The 18,269-nt window shown below is 41.3% G+C and overlaps 1 protein-coding gene across 1 annotated transcript in view; it reads left to right on the forward strand.

Annotated features, from left to right (window-relative positions):
* Positions 1-575: 575 nt before the first annotated feature.
* Positions 576-18,269, forward strand: part of cttnbp2 (cortactin binding protein 2) — a 110,829-nt gene continuing 93,135 nt past the window's right edge. Inside the window, 2 exon segments of the mRNA XM_084733398.1 lie at positions 576-884; positions 11,761-11,868. Of these exon segments, the coding sequence (XP_084589524.1) occupies positions 756-884; positions 11,761-11,868 (237 nt within the window). The 5' untranslated portion in view covers positions 576-755.

Genomic DNA, 18,269 nt, shown 5'->3' on the forward strand with positions numbered 1-18,269 from the left:
ATCTTGAGTAAGTGAGTCATGATTTCTGGAGTTTTACAAATTATTATTATTATTTATTTTATTTTTTTGCACTTTGAGTACCACAAGCCGAGTGCCATATATTTCCATAATATTTGAGAGAAGACAGACATCTCTAAGACTGATATCTCCAAAACTTAGCAACTCACAATAAAACAACCAAGATGGTTAAATAGCTCTAAAGATAAGAGGAAAAATATTTATTTTTCATTTGGGGATGAACTTTCCCTTTAATTTAGTTAAATGCAATAAAAAAAGAAAAAGAAAAACCGTGAGATAAAATGTTTTACATTTAAAGAAACCAAGACATTCAGAAATAGCTCTTAAATTAGTTTTTTTCCCACCTTTTTTTAATTATCTTTATTCACCTTTGTCATGTTATTGGTGCACCGATCCCTGGAGGTCCCTGAGCCCCAGTTTGGGAGCCGCTCGCTGGCTTATTTTATAGGTACAGAGGCCGACAAATGCTGTTGTCAATCAGTCAGTCGAGACGCACCTCCTTTCCAGTTGGGAGCGCACCGGGGCTTCGCATCTGGATTTTACGCGTCGGTCGGTCCACGCCTACAAGACTGCCCGCCTCCCTCGCTGCAGCCCGCACACTAGGCTGTGGGCTCTTCACGGCGGAGACCTGTCTTCCTCTACCCCCTTTACAGCTCCTCCAGTTTGTCTAATATCGTCTCTCTTTTCCTTTCAATGGCCGTGCGTGGCGTGATTTGCATTCAGCAGCGCAATAGTTAATGAGTGCCGGATGCGCCCTCACTCCAGCAGACCGCTACAGTACGAAGATGGCGTCGGAGGGAGCCAGCGGGGAGCAGCCTCCTCCGGTACAAACACTGGCAACCGCCGTGCTGGGAAGTGTCGACACGGTAAGACATGAGGGTCGAAGGAAAGATTAAAGCCTGACGGTTGTTTTTATCGGTGTGTTGGTGGAGCAGTGTCGGGGGAAACGAGGAGAAATGCAGTGCGCATCTATTTCGCTCGTGAAGCAACAGCGGTGGCCAGCGGGAGCCTCCGACAGTGTCTGGAGAAAAACAAGGGGTTCGTGTTCGGTTCAGGGTGAGAAATGACTCAGAAAGGATTCTGCCGCGGCTCTCGAACCCGCAGTGTGGTGTGTTTCCCTCGGTGTGAACATCATAGTCATTTCTTTTGTTCGCCGCCACTGGCTGCTGTGAACATTCATCCCCTCTGTTGTAACGTTATCCTGCGCCTGATGATCGCAGAGAAACCGTCGCTGGTTTCACAGGTTGAAGCTCATAAATAAATGCCAGTAAATGGGTGAATACGCAGAGACTTAAACTAGCTGTCTGGCAGGCTGCGGTGGAGTTAAATCTTATAATATGCGATTTATTCAGTCTGGTGGTTCATTTGTTCCCCGCTGAAGGGGAAAACATTTTATTACATTTTTTTGTACATTTGCATATGGCATTTACCTGGTTTGTGGAGCTGATTGTGCAGAGGTGGAAAGTAACGATGTACAAATACTTTACTGTACTTGAGTGTTCAGGTATCTGTACTTAGGTATTATTTTTTCTGACAACTTTTTATTTTTTATCTCTACATTTTAATACAAATATCTTGAGGTGTCACGATTCTTCAATTCCATGACTCAATGTGACTTTTGATTTTATGGTCACAATTTAATTTTCGATGTAAATATTTATTAATTTAGCACTGACGGCTATGCCATTGTTAGCATGTTGAGTCTTGATTTGTAAAGATCAACAGATTATTGATTTTATGCCCTGACAGCTGTCATTTACATTTTATGGCTATATGGTATCAAGTATGATTTAAATGATGGTAAGCTACGCTTGTTTTTGGAGTAGATGGAATAGAAAGAAAAAAATACAAGGACAATCGCAGAGTCTGTCTTTTGTTTTGATTCTTAAAATTTAAAAGGTCATTTCGATTGATTTTCAATTTGATATTGAAATTGTGACACTGCTACAAATATTTGTACTTTATTGTCTTAACATTTTAAAGACAGGGTTGTTACTTTAGTTTTAATGCCTTTTGAGTAGAATTATTGATTATATTTATTTATATTTATTTTATCAACCTTGTCAACCTGAATAGATGGGACGACACCATACAAAAAAGACAGTTCCTTGGCGTATGCATCAGTGCATACCATGCACAACAGACGTTACAAGATGAAAGTGACTTGTAAGACAAGAACAATGTAAAAGATGAAAATGATTTACCTACTTTTTCACTTTTACTTGAGTAAAGAAGTTGAATCAGTACTTCTACTTGACTACTTACCAGTATCTGTACTCATACTTGAGTAAGGAGTGTGTGTACTTTCGCCACCTCTGTCACTGGTTCATTAAAAATGATTGCTGAAGTAGTCCTCCACCAGTCAGTGGTACATGAATCCTCACAGCTTTAAGTATAGATACTTCAATACTTTTCCAATACCCCATGTTTAAAACAATACTATACTGACATTTGAAAACAACAGAATCCATAAAAAGAAAAGATGTGAGTTTGTTTTAGTCTTTTCTTTTGTTGTTTTCCTGCCTGAAATTTGGCTTGCAGCAAGACGAGGCAGTGTTCAGTGAATTTTTCTGTACCAGAACTGTATGCAGGTTGTTAATTTAAAAAATCCCTTTAGTTTGCCAAGGATTTTTTTCTTTTAACCAAGTGAGAGGTATCAAGTATTGTTTTTTATGCTAACATATAGTATACTAGTGTACTAAATTCTGGTATCGTGACAACTCTAGTTTACAAGGCCAAGTATCTCTCTAAAAGTAGTACCTCTGTAGTCAGTAAATATGGTTGAGCCTCACTTGTTTATACACACCTAGTTGTGATTTCTCACACAGGTTGCAGTGTATGTGTCAGGGCAGCGGCTCGCCACTCCTCTGTGCAAATTGATCAATCTGTTGCCCTGACCGCCGGGAGGTCATGAAACCTTTTCCTTCTCTTAGCCAGCTCCACAATGCAACCTGTCACGCTGCTGTGATCGACCTGTCAGCTAATGCAAAATGGGCAGTGACGCTTTTTCCCACTTGAGTTTTTGTCCTTGTTCTGTGTTACTGAACTTAACCTATGTGCCACATCTAAAAAAGCACTCCTTTGGTTGTCAGATTGAAGAGGTAGGCTGGTGCAAATGTGTGGAGCTGCAGGAATAGAAAGCAGCCACGGTCGCTGCGTTGGGTGGGTGGTGGTGTGGGTGTTGAGGTGGGGGGTAGGTTTGAGCGGTGAGCTGAGGAGATGGTAGAGAAAAGAGGTGGGAGAAGAGCTGCGGGGGTGGATGGAGGGCAGAGGCAGCAGCACGGCGTAGGAGGGGGTGGAGGCCCTGTTCACCAGACACCTTTCTAAATTGGTCTTAATTTCAGTGACTCAGCTGGCATAGCTGGGAGTACCATGTCAGCCAGGCCCCCCCTCCTCTTCTGAGCACGCTCAGAACTGCCTCGAGGCTACTTTACATTTAGCGTTTAGGTGAACAGGTGCTCTGGAGACATGGGAGCTGGGCAGCCTCCTCAGCTCACCCGTGGCGCTGCCAGCACACTCTTCCTTCTCCAGGCTCCAGCCAACGAAAGGGGGCTTCCGCCTCCATGCCCTCCCACCACCACCACCACCACCCCCACCTCCATCATGCCTGTCGTGGTTAAATAAAGCACTTTGCTCTTTGCTCACCCCTGTCAGACTCTCTGTTGTTGGCCTGAGGTGGGGGAAGTTTCTCGTTTGTGAGGACTCTGAAGCACTGGCCCTTATGGTCCAGAGAGGGGTCAGAGGTCAATGAAAGGCATTCTGCTGGGCACCTCCCACCCATTTACCATAATACCTGTTAGTGTGGCACATGGCATGTTTGACTGTTCTGTTCTGTTGAAGTTAAAGGAAAACTATTCAGATCTTTCTTTTTAAAGGAAAAATCAGTGATATATTTACTGTAATAAATCATAAAATAATCATGATATGTCATCAAGGAAACAGCTGTGGTGTTTTCCTTTAAAATTTCTGTTCTGAGCTAGAATAACTGTTGTCGTTTACATGTTTCATGTTAATTAGAGTTTAAATAAATGCAGAATATTTGCAGAATGAGTAAGTGTCTGTTTATGAGTTGTGTATTTTCAGAGCAGTGGGCTTTTGTTTTCAGGATAACAGGCTTAGCTTTACATTGACAGACAATTACAAACAGCTGATCACAGTGTAGGACTCGTTGTTGCTTGTTATCGTTAGTTTATAATGTTGCGCGTGTCTTGCCCTCCTGCACTGTTCCTGCAGTTCCTGTCTATGGCTCCAACTCACTATTTGGACTGCAGTACTTATTTTTGGAGGTACAAATGTTGGATAATAAAACAAGGTGTAAACTCACTCCTAGTCAGGGAGGGGGCTTGATGCATTTTATCAGGTTTTCACCTTTCAACATTTGTGAGTAAATAAGGCTAAAATAACTACCTATTACTTTAAGATGTCTCATCACCTGTTGTTGGCTGAGAAAGCATTAGGGATGTTAGTGATTAATCATGAATCAATTAATGGACGTTATGTCTGGTAAGTCATAGAGTGAGAAAGGAAGTGGGTGAACGTAACTAAATGTAAAGTGAAAAAAAGTGTAATACATTACTTTGATGTCTGCCTTAGTAATATCAGATTTTCCCACGCTACTTCACAACATCATCAGACTTCTCATTGTTTTAATGTGAAACAGACACATTGCCACAGAAATTACACACTGTACATTTTTTGTATCTGACACATCAAGTTAAGAGCTGTAGTCTTGTGTACTTCACCATTTACTGTACTTCAGATACTGAAGGTACACAACTACTGAGATCTGATATGAATAACAGTTTAACTGGGTGATTCTTGAGTTGATCTGAGGTGATCTGCTGATCATTCCTCTATAGAAGAGTCTCCTCTTCATTGGTCATGGTTGAGCCACAAAAACACAGTCCCATAACTTCTTTGTCTGAAAACAGACACCAACTGTAGAAAACAGAGAAACTTTTCATTTTAGCTGGTGCAGAATGGACATTAATGTTTAACAGCTGATCTAATTTGCTGCTGGTGATGTCATTTTATCCAGTGACCGCTAAAAATGGCAACGTGCTGCTTCTGTGTTTTCCACTAGAGATAAAATGTTTCATTAGAGATTTGTTAGCAATGGAGCTTCACGAGTCCATGTATTTCGTGCGTCCAAAATTGACCCAGTGTCTGGAAGCCATTCCTCGTGTAAACCATCACCTAGTTTAGCCATATTTATGTGAAACTAAAATTGAGCACACGACTACTTTAACTACAGTAGGTCAACATTTAAATAAGACTGACAATTTTCATGTTTAGCCTCTTTCACTTCAGCATAAGTTGAGCAAAACCGAAAAAGGGAACTTAGCTAACAGAAGAATTTTTTGGAGGTAGAAATAATTGGCTTGCCATTTCTGCCTATGTCTCCCTGCTATTTAATCAAATATAACTAAACATGGAGACATGAAGACATTGCCACATATAATTATATATATATTTTGACATGACTTCTTCCAACTATAAAAGCAGTCTGTTAGCCAGATAACTTAAAAAATTAACTCCGTTCAGCCAAATAATGTGTTGGTATCTGCAGCAACAAGTCTCATCGGGTCCTTTAACAAGAATCTATGGAATAAGGCAGCTTATTTCTTATGTATTAATTAATCTATGGGTCAGAAGTATTTAAACCCAGCAAGACTTGTCTAAAAGGGCTAATTGTATATTAGAAACAAAGCACTGTATGTTAGACATGTTAGATATGCTGCAGTGCCTTCTATCACCAGCTTTTAATCGTTTGTTTTTTCACAAAAATACCGTCATATACTGTATACTCTGGTGAAATGTGGAAGGTATGAAATAATAGATACCACTCAAGCCTACTCAGAAATTAAGTTCATAAGTCAAATGTCATGATAACAGTTAAAAATGATGGAAAAAACTACAAAAATAAACCCAGCTTCTGGAAAAAAAAACCCAGAATGTTCCTTTTAAATGTCGCCCAGCTCCCCCTTCAGCTCCGTCTTCAGACCTTTGCTTTTCTATCTGGCAGGACTATTGTGTACTGGAAGCTTGAGAGCGGTCACCAGTGGTTATGTGGGATACGCTGCCATGTTGGAGGAGATCCATTAACATGAGTGTCTGTAATGTCATCGCTACTTCTTCCCAACAACAAAATTTGTGTGCCTGGATACTGGGGGGTTCAAATGACCCTGTAAACAAGCTGCAGAGGTCATTAGAGAAGATTAAGTATAATTGTACAATCTGTTAAAGGGTCAGTTCTTAAATTATTGTAATGAGTTCCACACAATGGAGACTACAGATTTTGTTGGGGCTGCAACTAATATTTATTTCAATTATTGATTAATCTGCAGATTATTTTCGCTGTTGATTGTTTAAGCTGTGTCATGATATGTCATCAAAGATCAAGGAAACGTGCTAAGTTGAAATGCTGGCTTCTCTGGCAACAATACTACAGCCTTCTTTGAAATTTCTAGTCCAGAATAATTGTTTTTATGAGTCATAAAGAAATCCTTAATAATACTGTAAAAGGAGTCAGTGTTTATAACGGTGAACTCAAACTCCAGAGTGTGTATTTTCAGATTAGTTTAAGACTCGTCATTGCTTGTTATTGTCAGTTTACAGTGTTGTGCTCATCTTGCACTTCTGCAGGGTTCATGTCAGCTGCTTTTGGTTCCCCAAATCTGGGGAACTTGTTTCAACCCCAGGCTGTATTATAGGATATCAACCTGGTGAACCTTGGTGAAAAAAGCAATTTGAAGAATTGACCTGGGGCTTTGGGGAAATGTGATTGTCATTTGTCACCATTTTCTTACACTGAATTAAACAAATGATCAATGGAGTAAATAATCAGCAGATTAATTGATAATGAAATTCATTAAAGTTTCATTTAAGTTAGTTGCAGCCCTAATGTGCAGATGTCAGAGTGAACAGCTTTCATCTGAACTGCATTAGAAACAGTCTCTATGGAAACTGTTAACAATGTGAGAAAGATATTGAAAAAACTGGACAAATTAAATTACTGAGGAGAATGAGACAGTATATTTTTTGTGTTAATTTAGTTAAACTTATCCTTTAATTATGATTTGAACTTTGTGGCATTTTCCTTGTAACCATTGGTAACCCCTCACGGGCGTCTATGTACAGGCTGTCATATCACACAGTTTTGTGCTCGCAGTAACAGGACATGAGTCTGTGAGAAACATACAGGCCTCAGAGAGCTTTTGCCAGCAGAGCACAGTGGAGGAACTTTAACAGAGCGAGCAGTTCTCTTCCCTCGTGGCTCTGAGTGAAATGACACAGGCCTCATTAAGTGGACCGGGGCTAACAGCGAGCCTCTGAGTGCCGGCCAGGCTGCTCGTGCCCTTGGCGCACAGCACACGGCTCATGGAACAAATTAGTGTTCGCTTCCCTCACCTGCTCACTGTGCAGAAATGCCAGAGAACAGCAGCCGTCCGCCCCAACCCCCACCCTCACCTCACCTCACCTCACCCACCACCGCCACCCAAGGCCCCATGACAGGACAGCGTGGCTCAGGGTTTGCCGTCCATCAAGGCTCCCTGAGTCGTCCAATTCTCTGAGTGGTGAAAATGCTGCTGGGAAAAAGGGGGCTCAGGGATCGATTGGAAGGCTTGATGCGAATGAATCAATCCCTTGGAATCTCTCCTGCTTTTATTTCCAGTCTCGCCATGATGGCATCAGAATAAAAACGTGCTTTGACTAAACTGAAACATGTGATTGACGCAACACTTTCCAGCTCCTTGTTCTGCAAAGAAAAAAAATAGTCTATATCAGAATGAGCAGACACAAATCTTCCTTTGCCAGTGACTAATTTCTTTGCATCTGTCTTGAGAAAGCTTATCTGGCCGAAACATCCCATTTTTACAGAAAAGCTTTTAAAGTTCTCAAGAAGACAAAATTGATGTTTGTGTTTTTATCAGGTTTGTTGTGCTGTACGTCACCTAGACGGCATGTGGCCCAGCAATGACAAAAGAAATCATTTTGTAGGCATTCTCGGGTATTCTAAATGATATTTTAGAGTTTGTCATTCCCTGAAAAATGATAAAAAAAATGTTGATGACCCCTCCTGCACTCTGAGTGTGTACTAGTTTGGAGTCAGCTATGAGAATCACCCACATTCATTCATAGATCAGTGCAGACTGATTAACTGACCTCTCTGGTTTAACCACATTAAATCTTATTTTCACCCTCACTAATTTCAGGTATAGACTAGTCTTTTTTTTCTGGAACCGGGCCAGTGGGTGTGTTACACTGAAATAATTGCACCTGAGTTATCATTTTTAATTATATTAATTTTATATATATTTAATTTTAAGTGTCCTGATGAAAATGAGAGAGGTGCATGCAAAATGGCATGCATGTGCACATGCATGAACACAGTCATTAGTTTGGTTAGCTGTGACTCAGCCCTGGGGTGCAAGGAACCAACAGATGAAAACCACCTCTGTATTGTATTCCCTGTTGTCATCCTGGTCTCCGACGTATAGGACCCAGTCAAGAGAAAGCCTATACCTGCATGGCGAGGGGGGGGTGCAACATACATTCAGCACCACTGGTTACTGTACCCGCCAATCAATAGCTGCAACAAATCCCTCTTACCTGCCTGTTTTACAGGAAACACATAAATATATCTAGGCAAAAAGCACTTTGGTAGTTTTTTCATGAGAACTTTGAAGGAGAGAGTCTTTGCCTGCTTATCCATGTGGATTTATTACCTCTGTTCCTGCTGCAGCCTGAACTTTTTCCCTCTTAGTGAAACGTCACAGGGGTGTATAAAGGACACATAGAAGGCAGCAGCTTGTTGAAATCTTGCACTGGCCTGTTCAAAGTCATATTCTGTTTGTTGGACCTCTGGAGACATGTGAGACTCCTTGATGAAATGGAATAATCTTGGCTGAGATTTTGATGTAGGCTTATAAATCAGGCCTTAATGGCTGGCTGACAAGTGAACGTCTCACCAGAATGAGCAGGTAGCAATCGGGCTGATGTGCACCAGAGTCTGAGCCGCTCTTCGATTCTTCCATTTGCCTCTCCTGTCTTTGGTTTATTAAGGCTTTATTGGACAAATAGCCCGGCAAAAAGCTCCCAGATATTGGTAATGCAGCTGGATGTGGCTTTCTCAGCAGATGGCTGCAGTAGTCGCCAGCACGGTAATTGGAAATTCTTCTTTCACCAGGCTCCAGTGTTATCTTTTGGCTGCTCTTTGCAAAGTTACATCATTTTTTGACTGTGCAGCCAAGAATTTCAGTCATTTTCCTCACTTAGGTTTTGCCTTGAATGAGCACAATCCCTTTCAAGGTTCCTGAGCACAACAATGTGACGCTGTGCTTTGGAATGCCGACTGACCAGGTGCTGTTGTAAGGTTCAGGGATGTGACCGAGACAAAAAAGCTGTCTCACTCTGAGGTCTCACTGTATTGTCCCCTAATAATGACATCTTGGGAAAAGTCTCCTCTTGGTTTATTGTTGAATTTTACATCTTAACTCTAGACAGGTCAAGCTTCTGTCACATTTCTCATGTTTTGACTTACTGAAATGTCCCTCTGTGAATTTTATGAGAACTAATTTTTGTACAAACCTTTTCAAAGTTAGAGAAAAACATAAACACAACAACTCAGTGCTGGAAGAAGCATTCAGAAGTGAAAGTAGCAATAACAACATCACGTCTAAATGTTATCATAATCTATAAAAAGTACATACTGATGGCTCTAGAGTTTTACTGTACTGTACATTAAGGGCTTAGCTGACTATCATTTTATGATATTGATTAATCTACCATTATTTTCTTTAATAACTGTTTACTTGTTTGGCCCGAAAACTGTCAGAAACTTAAGAAAACTCCCTTTATTATTACTAAGGGTCCAAGATGACATCTTGTAATATTTTGTTTTATCTGAGTGGTAGTCCCAAACTCAACAACTTCCAGTTTACAAAAATCTAAAACAGAAAAGCAGCAAATCCTCACATTTCAGGGCCTGACATCAGAGTTTGCTTGGTATTTTTGCTTGAAAAATGACTTGAACAATTAATTAATTAGCATGACTAAACTTTTATAGCCTACTTTATATACAGTATATTATATTATGTGTTATTGTTACTGAAGAATTAACATACAAGCAACATTTTTAAGCTGAAATTGGTCTTAATGGAGCAAGTTCACACTGCGGGGTCCAAAATGAACTGAAAATGAAAATTTAGTGGCCATAAAACTGAACAAGATATGACCTCGTTAAACACTCTCCTCACCTCTTATCTGTGGGGTTTTCTTTTAATCGTACTTCCACTATGCTCTTCATTTTTTTCTTCAATTTCAATAATAATTTGATTAATTGTGCAGCCCTACCTGCAGACTTTCTTTGCGGCCTGTGAAAAATAATCCGCTGTGGTCCTGGTAATCAAGCTTGGTATCTAGCTAGATTAAGTGGCGACAGTCGACAGCTAGAGTCAATTATATAATTATGTATGAGAGGTTAAAATGATAATGATGCAACATTTTTATAAATGTTGTTGTTATGTAAAATAACTAGTGACTTAAATTGTCATGCACTGTTATACACAACCCTAGCAGGCAGCCAAAGAAGTAAGTAAACAAAACGTCTTCAGTATTGACAGAATTTAGCAAGTCATTGTAATTGAATGAGTTCACCCAGAATTAAGTCAATTAAAGTTTGAGATGCAGGTGCAGGTAGAGAGAAGTGGCAGTCATTAGAGGGAACAGTTGCATTCAGTTAGGACCTTGTTTTTGCATTCTACTGTTGTAAACCTCCCAAATACACTGTCATTCCTACTACTATAAACAACATTTACTGTATTTTTATTGCACAGATGACACGACTCAAACGAATTAAAAAGGGTGGAGATGATATTGATTCTAAGTCATGTATTTGTCCTGTGAACAGAACAGGCAATTGCAACGCACAGCCGTTTGGCTTTTCATAAGTAGACCGGAAAAAGCTTTTAATTGACATGAGGGGAAGCATGAAGTGGTCTGGTCACTCCCAATTACAGTCATCTCCACCCGTTAGCCCTGCGGTGGCTACTGACCAAATAGGTGCTTAATGACCTAGCTAAATGTAATTAGACCTTAATGGCTTCGAGGTAGGACGGGACATCTAGCCTAATTCGAGGACTGCACTTAATGAGACCAGTTGGACACTGGGTATAAGTGGTGCATTTGTCATATAAGCTACTTTTTTTCTGCCGATGGAGTCTACACAATGTATGTTGTTGTTGTAATGTTGGATGAGTTGTGACATTTTTATTTGCTATGGTTTGGTTGTACTTGGATAACACAGCAGACGCATAATCAATTACTTTATCATTGTGTACAGTTATCTGTTAAATCAGACACTTGAGACTTGGCTTTGCCTTAGTGTTGCTTTTACAGTGCCAGTTGATGATGATACTGGTCTTGCAGTTTGGTCTGAAGTGAGATGTCCTTGAAACTGTTCAAAGAATTCCCTTGAATTTGAGTCAACATCGATAATTACCAGGGTATCATCCCCTGACTTTTATTCTAGTTTTTAATTTTCCTTGGACCCACGCAGATGACCACCTGTGGGTCCTGGGGAGTCGCTGCATTGAAAATCTATCAATGTCACTGTTGCCATGGAAACTTTTTTTAAGGGTATTTAAGAAGTACTAGTGGTCTATACCCAGGCCTAAATTGAAACTAATCTGTTGGTTGTTTGTAATGACTCTGACATGTTGTTTGTGGCCTGTGTTGCAGAAATGTGAGTTCAACATGGATAACCTGAGCAAGCCAGAGCTGCTCACCCTGCTGAGTATCATGGAGGGAGAACTGGAGGCCCGCGACCTGGTCATAGAGGCCCTGAGGGTGAGTCCAGACAACACACCAACACACTCCTGTACTCATTATCCTCTGCCATCTTAGCCGTTGTTGAGTTAAATCGAACACAACCTATTCTCAGCAGATTGGCTTTGTGAAAGCCTCGAGATGAGATGATTAGCTGTAATTGTGACCCAGAATTGAGCTGGTTTAATGAATGATGAATTGGTCATGAATGCTGATAAATGAATGCGATATCACAAAATCTGAGTCGGTGGCTTTTCCCAGAAATGTGCAGAACACTTGTGTGATCACGATGAAAGGCTCTGCCCTACTGTTTCTTTCTTCCCTTTGTAATTACCCACTGATAAGCAGTCTTTCTAATTGCCTTTGTTGAATGGGAGCTGGCTGAGTGACTGGTTAGCATTTAGCTTCTTGCCAGAAAGGCCAATGTGATCAAATCCTTGTGTCCAGCCAGCACCACCTGCTTAGCTTAGCTAGAAGTAATAAACAGATGATTGAAGTCACTGGTTCTGGCTCTTGTTGCTCATCAGTGACGACTGAAAACCATTAAGAAAATGCTGCTTGAGTAAAAGGTGAAAATGTTTTTATTTGCTGTGGACATGAGCTGTGAACTACAAGCATAAGCACCCCTGCATGTTCTTAAACTAATAAAGAAGTAAGAATGCTGTCTTTGGGTTTAAATTGCAAAAATGCCTGTAGGACAATCATCTTCTAAATTAAATAACTTTTCTTTGTCCCAGGCCAGATGGTTTGTTCTGTTACACAGAATTACTCAGAACCTTCTGGGAAATTGTCCTTAGAAACTGTCTGGAAAAGGGCAGGCACTTTGATAAAACACACTCTATCACGTGTATTGTGGGCTAACATCAGCCTGAACAGATCAAATTCTTGCTGAAGCCGGTCGGGAGAAGAGCAACAGCATCTTTTCCATCAAGAAAAGCTGTCAGTGCCGTTCTTTGTCTTTCATGATATTCAGTTCTGGTATAACTGATGCTATCCCAGTATCTGTGCTAACCTCTTCAGGAGACACTGTTGTTTGTTGTTGCTTCCATGGATACTTATCAATGTCGTCACACCTAAGACCACGGCTGTAGCTCCTAGGTCCCTGATTGGCCGCACCACTTTTGGTGTGGACACAAATGGATAACTTGAAGCCTGACAAGATGGATTCTTGTGTGATCTCATGATCTCGCAAATCCAGCTGCTTCACAAGGTAACAAGGCAATATCTAAACCTCCAAACATTATAAATATTTTTGGTAGAGGCGCCAATCAGTGATGTTGCTCCGGTGGTCACCCCTAGCAGACCAAACTATAATAGCTGTAAAAAGTATTGAACTAAGCAGCTGCAGTCTGCAGGTGGACTACCCACCCCTCATACTGTAATCTGCTCTGTGTGGTGTGTTCTGCACTTCATTTTAACAGCATGAAAAAAAAACCAAGTAACCTGCTATTAGTGCTGTCAAACTGAACTTACAAGATATGAATCTGTCTGAACATTTACTGTCCTTGGTGACTGAAGTGATTCTGATACAGGGTGTGTGCCACATAATGGCAGAGCGATGAAGGTTGTGATGACGTTAAATGGATGATTTATTGATCTGTGGTTCCTGAATACTGATGTTGCAGAGATGATGACTCTGTGGCGTTCTGTAGAACCTGTGTCGCCCTCATGTTAGAGGTCGCTCGTTCTCTGAGGGGCAGGAATGCCGAGTTATTTCCGAACGAACCCTTGCATGTCCCTGTCTCTTGCTGCGGTTCTGTATTTAGGTCAGGATCAGCGCCTCGGTTTGTCCACGCTCTACTTTAAGGCTGTCCTCTCAGGTTTTCTTGATAGGCTTTTAATGTGCTCAAACTCATTCACAGTGTCGGGCTGCAGCGAAGCAGAGAGATGTTGTTATCTAATGCGCCACATTCAGTTTTAAGGATTGTAGGCTGTTCTCTGAAACATCAAATAGAGCTTCAGTGTTTTGCTCCACTGCACTTTAAAGGGACAGTTTTGATTATTTCAAGTGGGGTTGTTTGAGGTACTGAGGTAGTCAGTATGCCTCCACTTTGGAGAAGCAGCAGGAGTACTGGTGTAGGAAACTACTGCTGTGGAGAGGGTCAGCAGCAAAATGTCTTTTAGCCACTTAAAAAAAAATCAATATCAGTTTAAGTGTATGCCATATTTTCATTGCGTTACCTTGCTGTCAGACCGCCTTTTCCGATGGGGAACCGGCGTTATATTTATTTATTTATTTGTCAGGGACAGTGCATACTAACATATGTTACAGTAAATATGCTAGAATTAGCCAAAAGGTTAGTTTTCATTTGTAGTCCCTGACCAAATGTAAATTTGGGGACCTAAATCAATATGAAAATTAAGAAACAGTTGTACAACAATTGTAAAGGCAAGGCAAATATGTCTCTCTCCAAAGCCACCTTATTACACTGGTGAAATTTTATGTTGCAGAACACAGGAGTTGCTGGTCTACTGCTGCCTCAGTTGTTGAGTTTGTTTGTGTTATTGTGTGACTTTGGTGAATCTCAACTAACACTGAAGTCACACAATAACACAGGCAAACAAGCAACTCCTGCATTCTGCAAGGTAAAATTGGTGATTTTGCCTATGGAGTTCGGTTGGTTTGGAGAGAGTGATATCTGGCTATTCAGGAAAAAAAGAAGAGGCAGAAAACTGAAGTCACTGTCTGAGTTAGATGCTTTGATGTCAGCGAGTGAGAAAGTGCTGTTCAATATCAGTCGATGACTGCAAAGCCACACATAGGCTGAACATCAAGAACACTTAATTAAAATGTCTGCTAGCTGAACAGCTTGCCAAACGCATACACCATCAGCTGGAGGGCTGCAACACAACCAAAATGTCACTGGTTTGATCCCACCACCATGTGTATATTGTTTGAAGGGATAGTTTAGATTATTTGAAGTGGGGTTGTATTTGAAGTATTTCTCAGTGTTTACAGTAGATGTTGGTTGATACAACCCCAGTTTGCAGAGGAGCTAAACAACAAAAAACCCTAACAAAATATTTTCCCCGCATTACCTTGCCATCAGACAGCCTATTTTGATGTTTTTGATGAGAAAACTCTTTCCAAACCAACCAAACGCCAAGCATGAAATCAGTCAACTTATCATCAAATGAATCAGTGGTAGACCAACCACAGCAACTGCTATGTTCAGCAAGGTAAAATCATTGATTTCACTCATGGAGTTTGGTTGGTTTGGAGAGAGAGATATTGAGATTATACAAGAGCAGTTTACCATTGAAAAAGCTGATTTCACAGGAATGTAAATTAGTGAAAATATTCTAAATACATAATAGCATAATAGCAATAGCATACACTTTAACTGATATTGTTTTTTTGTTTTTTTTCTAGTCGGGCCTTGTTTTTTAGGTGGCAAAAATATTTTTAGTTCTTCTCCAAACTGGGGCTATGTCGACTGGTACAATTCCCTTACAGCCCCACTTCAAATATACTAAACTGTCCATTTAAATGCTAGACACATGATACAGAGATTGCACAGCAATCATCCACAGCCGTCCCTGTTGGTGTTATGTTTTTTTCCTGATATCAAATCTATGTGTGCCTTTACAGTCATCGACCTTGCCGGTATTGAACAGCTCGATTTTGCAGCATCTGCTTTAGACAGTAACTTCAGTCTTCTTCCCCTTCTTTTATCATTCTGGTTTATCTGTCCTACATCTATCATTAGTTTCCTCCCTTTCTTTAAATTTGGGACAGTCTGTGCCCCAATGTCACCTCCTCTCAGTCTCTTTTGTGTCTCTGTTTTCCTGTTCCACCCTCACCGCCACTTCATCCATGTTTTCTGCTGGCATTAAGAATCCCTGCTGGCCCCATCTCCCCTGTGAATGGATATCCTATCCAGGTTTCAAAGAAGTAAGCCTCCTCTCCGTGCCCTGACGGCTCTCGCAAAACACAATGAGCCTGTTTGTTCTGGCGCTGATAAGCCCCATCCGAGAGACAGAGAGAGACAGGGGCAGAGGAGGAGGAGGAACAATGAATGAAGAAGAGAGAAATAAAAAGGCAGAAGAGTTAAGAAAGATATTTCCAGAGTGAGAAGCCCAGATCGTCCGTTTGAATCAGAGCGAAGGCTTTCTGAGACGCAGAAAGAGGGTGAAAAATGGAGGCCTGATATCGTCTCTGACAAAGCGGGACAGTGTGACAGAGAGGATTAAGCCGACTCTCCCAATCATTTGCTTTCCAGTTTTCTACCCCCCCTCCCCAATAGCCAAAAGAAAAGCATCATCTGGCCACCAGCTGCAGGGCTATCAATGTCACCGCACAATGCTGTCCCTTCTTTTAAAAATCAAACCACAAATCAAGCTAACCAGGCTTGTTAGACAGCACCTGGCAGCGGCACCATTGCAAAGCTCCTCACAGGGAAGTGAACCCTCGGCCCAGTCCTGACTAGATCCTTGCTTGTGTTGAATCAGCTCTCAAATGTACGTCGCTTTGGCTAACACTGTCTGCTAAATGAAATTGTAAGATTGTATGATTCTAAGCCCAGTACACTCCTCTATCTACAGACTACCAATTCCCCCACCGTGCCACTTAACTGCTCCCACCCCAAAAGCCTGGACCAAACTTCCATGGCTTGGCACGACTACAGCGATTGTTTGTGGCATGGGGGTATTATTAGGAGACTTTGGTGCTGCAGATTAATTAGCGTGTGGCTAAAGCTGGCTGAGCTACCGTATCAGGTTTCATCCTGGAGAAAAAGAAAAGAGTCTGTAAGCAGATTAGCCAAACGACAGTGATATCACATGATTACCGTGGCCGACGGCTATACAAGTCACCCATTCTTCTGCGCCAAGAGCCTTTCAGAGGGCATTTGGAGACTGCTCCTTTACCCAGTTCTCAAAGCAGAACAGAAACGGTTTTATTTGTATCGACAAGTGATAGGTGTAAGGTGTACTTTTAAATCTTACAAATAGTAGATTTTGATTGAGTGACGGCTGAGAAGCTGCTTGAGTCAAAGTGGATAAACTCGACAGCCAGAACCCAAGATTAAGCCTTTGGCCGGTGGCCAGTGGCCAGCGGCAATTCCCCCAGTTAGACAAAGAAATAGATTTACAGAGAGACTTTTTATGAAGCAGCAACAGAGAATGAAAGGACAAAACCTCAAGGTCATTAAATCTCTTTTTAATGTCCTTGATCTTTCAAAGACCCTTTGCTATTTCCACACCAACAAGAAGTAAATGTTTGTAAGCCACTGGAAATAAATGGCCACCAGTTAGCAAAGTAATGGTAGAAGAGCATTAGTTGATGTAAAGTCAGTCAGAGGTTGGAATTTCCTGGTTGAAATTTCCAACTTAAAAAAAAGATAAAAGGATGGCACTCAATGCAAGTAGTTGAATTACAAATCAATGATACGGGCTGAACAAGGCACTAACCTCACAAAGTCAATGGTTCCTTTTTTAAAAAATAATCTGAACATACTGAAACTCAAACAGAAACTCCTCTCTCAAACTTTCTGGACAGTTTGTTGGACAGTATCTGACTGCTGGGCAGTTTATGTTCTGTGAGTCTTAGTCTCAGTAGGAGAGAGGGATGGTACAGACGGAGGTGTCCAGATTGGACGCCTGTGCTTTTGTGAAAAAGACATGATGGGATGATTTCACTGGCAAGGAGCGATCGGTGGAAGGCCAGTGAAAAGCATCTCGGTGACTAGCCGTTAGAACAAGCTGTAGGCAAGCACTAGATGAGTGTTACAGTACAATCACATACATATACAAAGAGGCAGTCTATTGCCTTACATGAGCTTGTCATCAATAATGTGGATATAATAACTAAGTAGGTAAAGGCGAATAATAGAACTGCTAGAACAATCTGGTAAGTTCAGAAAATGACATCACTTTACTGTAATGCAGCTTTTTAAATGCGATATATGATATCCAACATCTAAGATGATATGTATTCTCATAACACAGTATTGAAATAATATCGATATGTTGCCCAGCTCTGATTTCCTGTTGCAGCTTCATGCTTGAAATCTCATAAAGATTTAGTGCTTTTACTCTTAAATAAGTCATAAACAAATGGTTTTTCTCTGTTGCAATAACCGAGTGCTGTTCTTGAGGTGGATTGGGGTAACAGCCCCACAGACGGCGGCGTTTGGGAATCCAGATGGGCGGTCGGCGTTTCTGCCCACCAGCGTCCGGGCTCATGCCGGCAGGCCTCCTCCTCGGGAGGTCATGTGATCTGCCATATGACTAAGAGAGCCCATGGAGCTGCTGTCAGCGCTGGGCTCGTACATGCTTAGCACAACACAACACATGCCCCGAGCCATCAGGCTTTCTCCAGCGTCACGTTATCTCCGACCATCTAGCTATTTAAGGCATGCCCTGTTGCTGGGCTTTTCCAGCTCTTGTCCTCCCCTCCCCGCACAACCACTCAGCAATGT

The sequence above is a fragment of the Lutjanus erythropterus genome, chromosome 13 (genome assembly GCF_056507025.1).
Source record: "Lutjanus erythropterus isolate fLutEry1 chromosome 13, fLutEry1.hap2, whole genome shotgun sequence".
Taxonomy (NCBI): Eukaryota; Metazoa; Chordata; class Actinopteri; order Lutjaniformes; family Lutjanidae; genus Lutjanus; species Lutjanus erythropterus.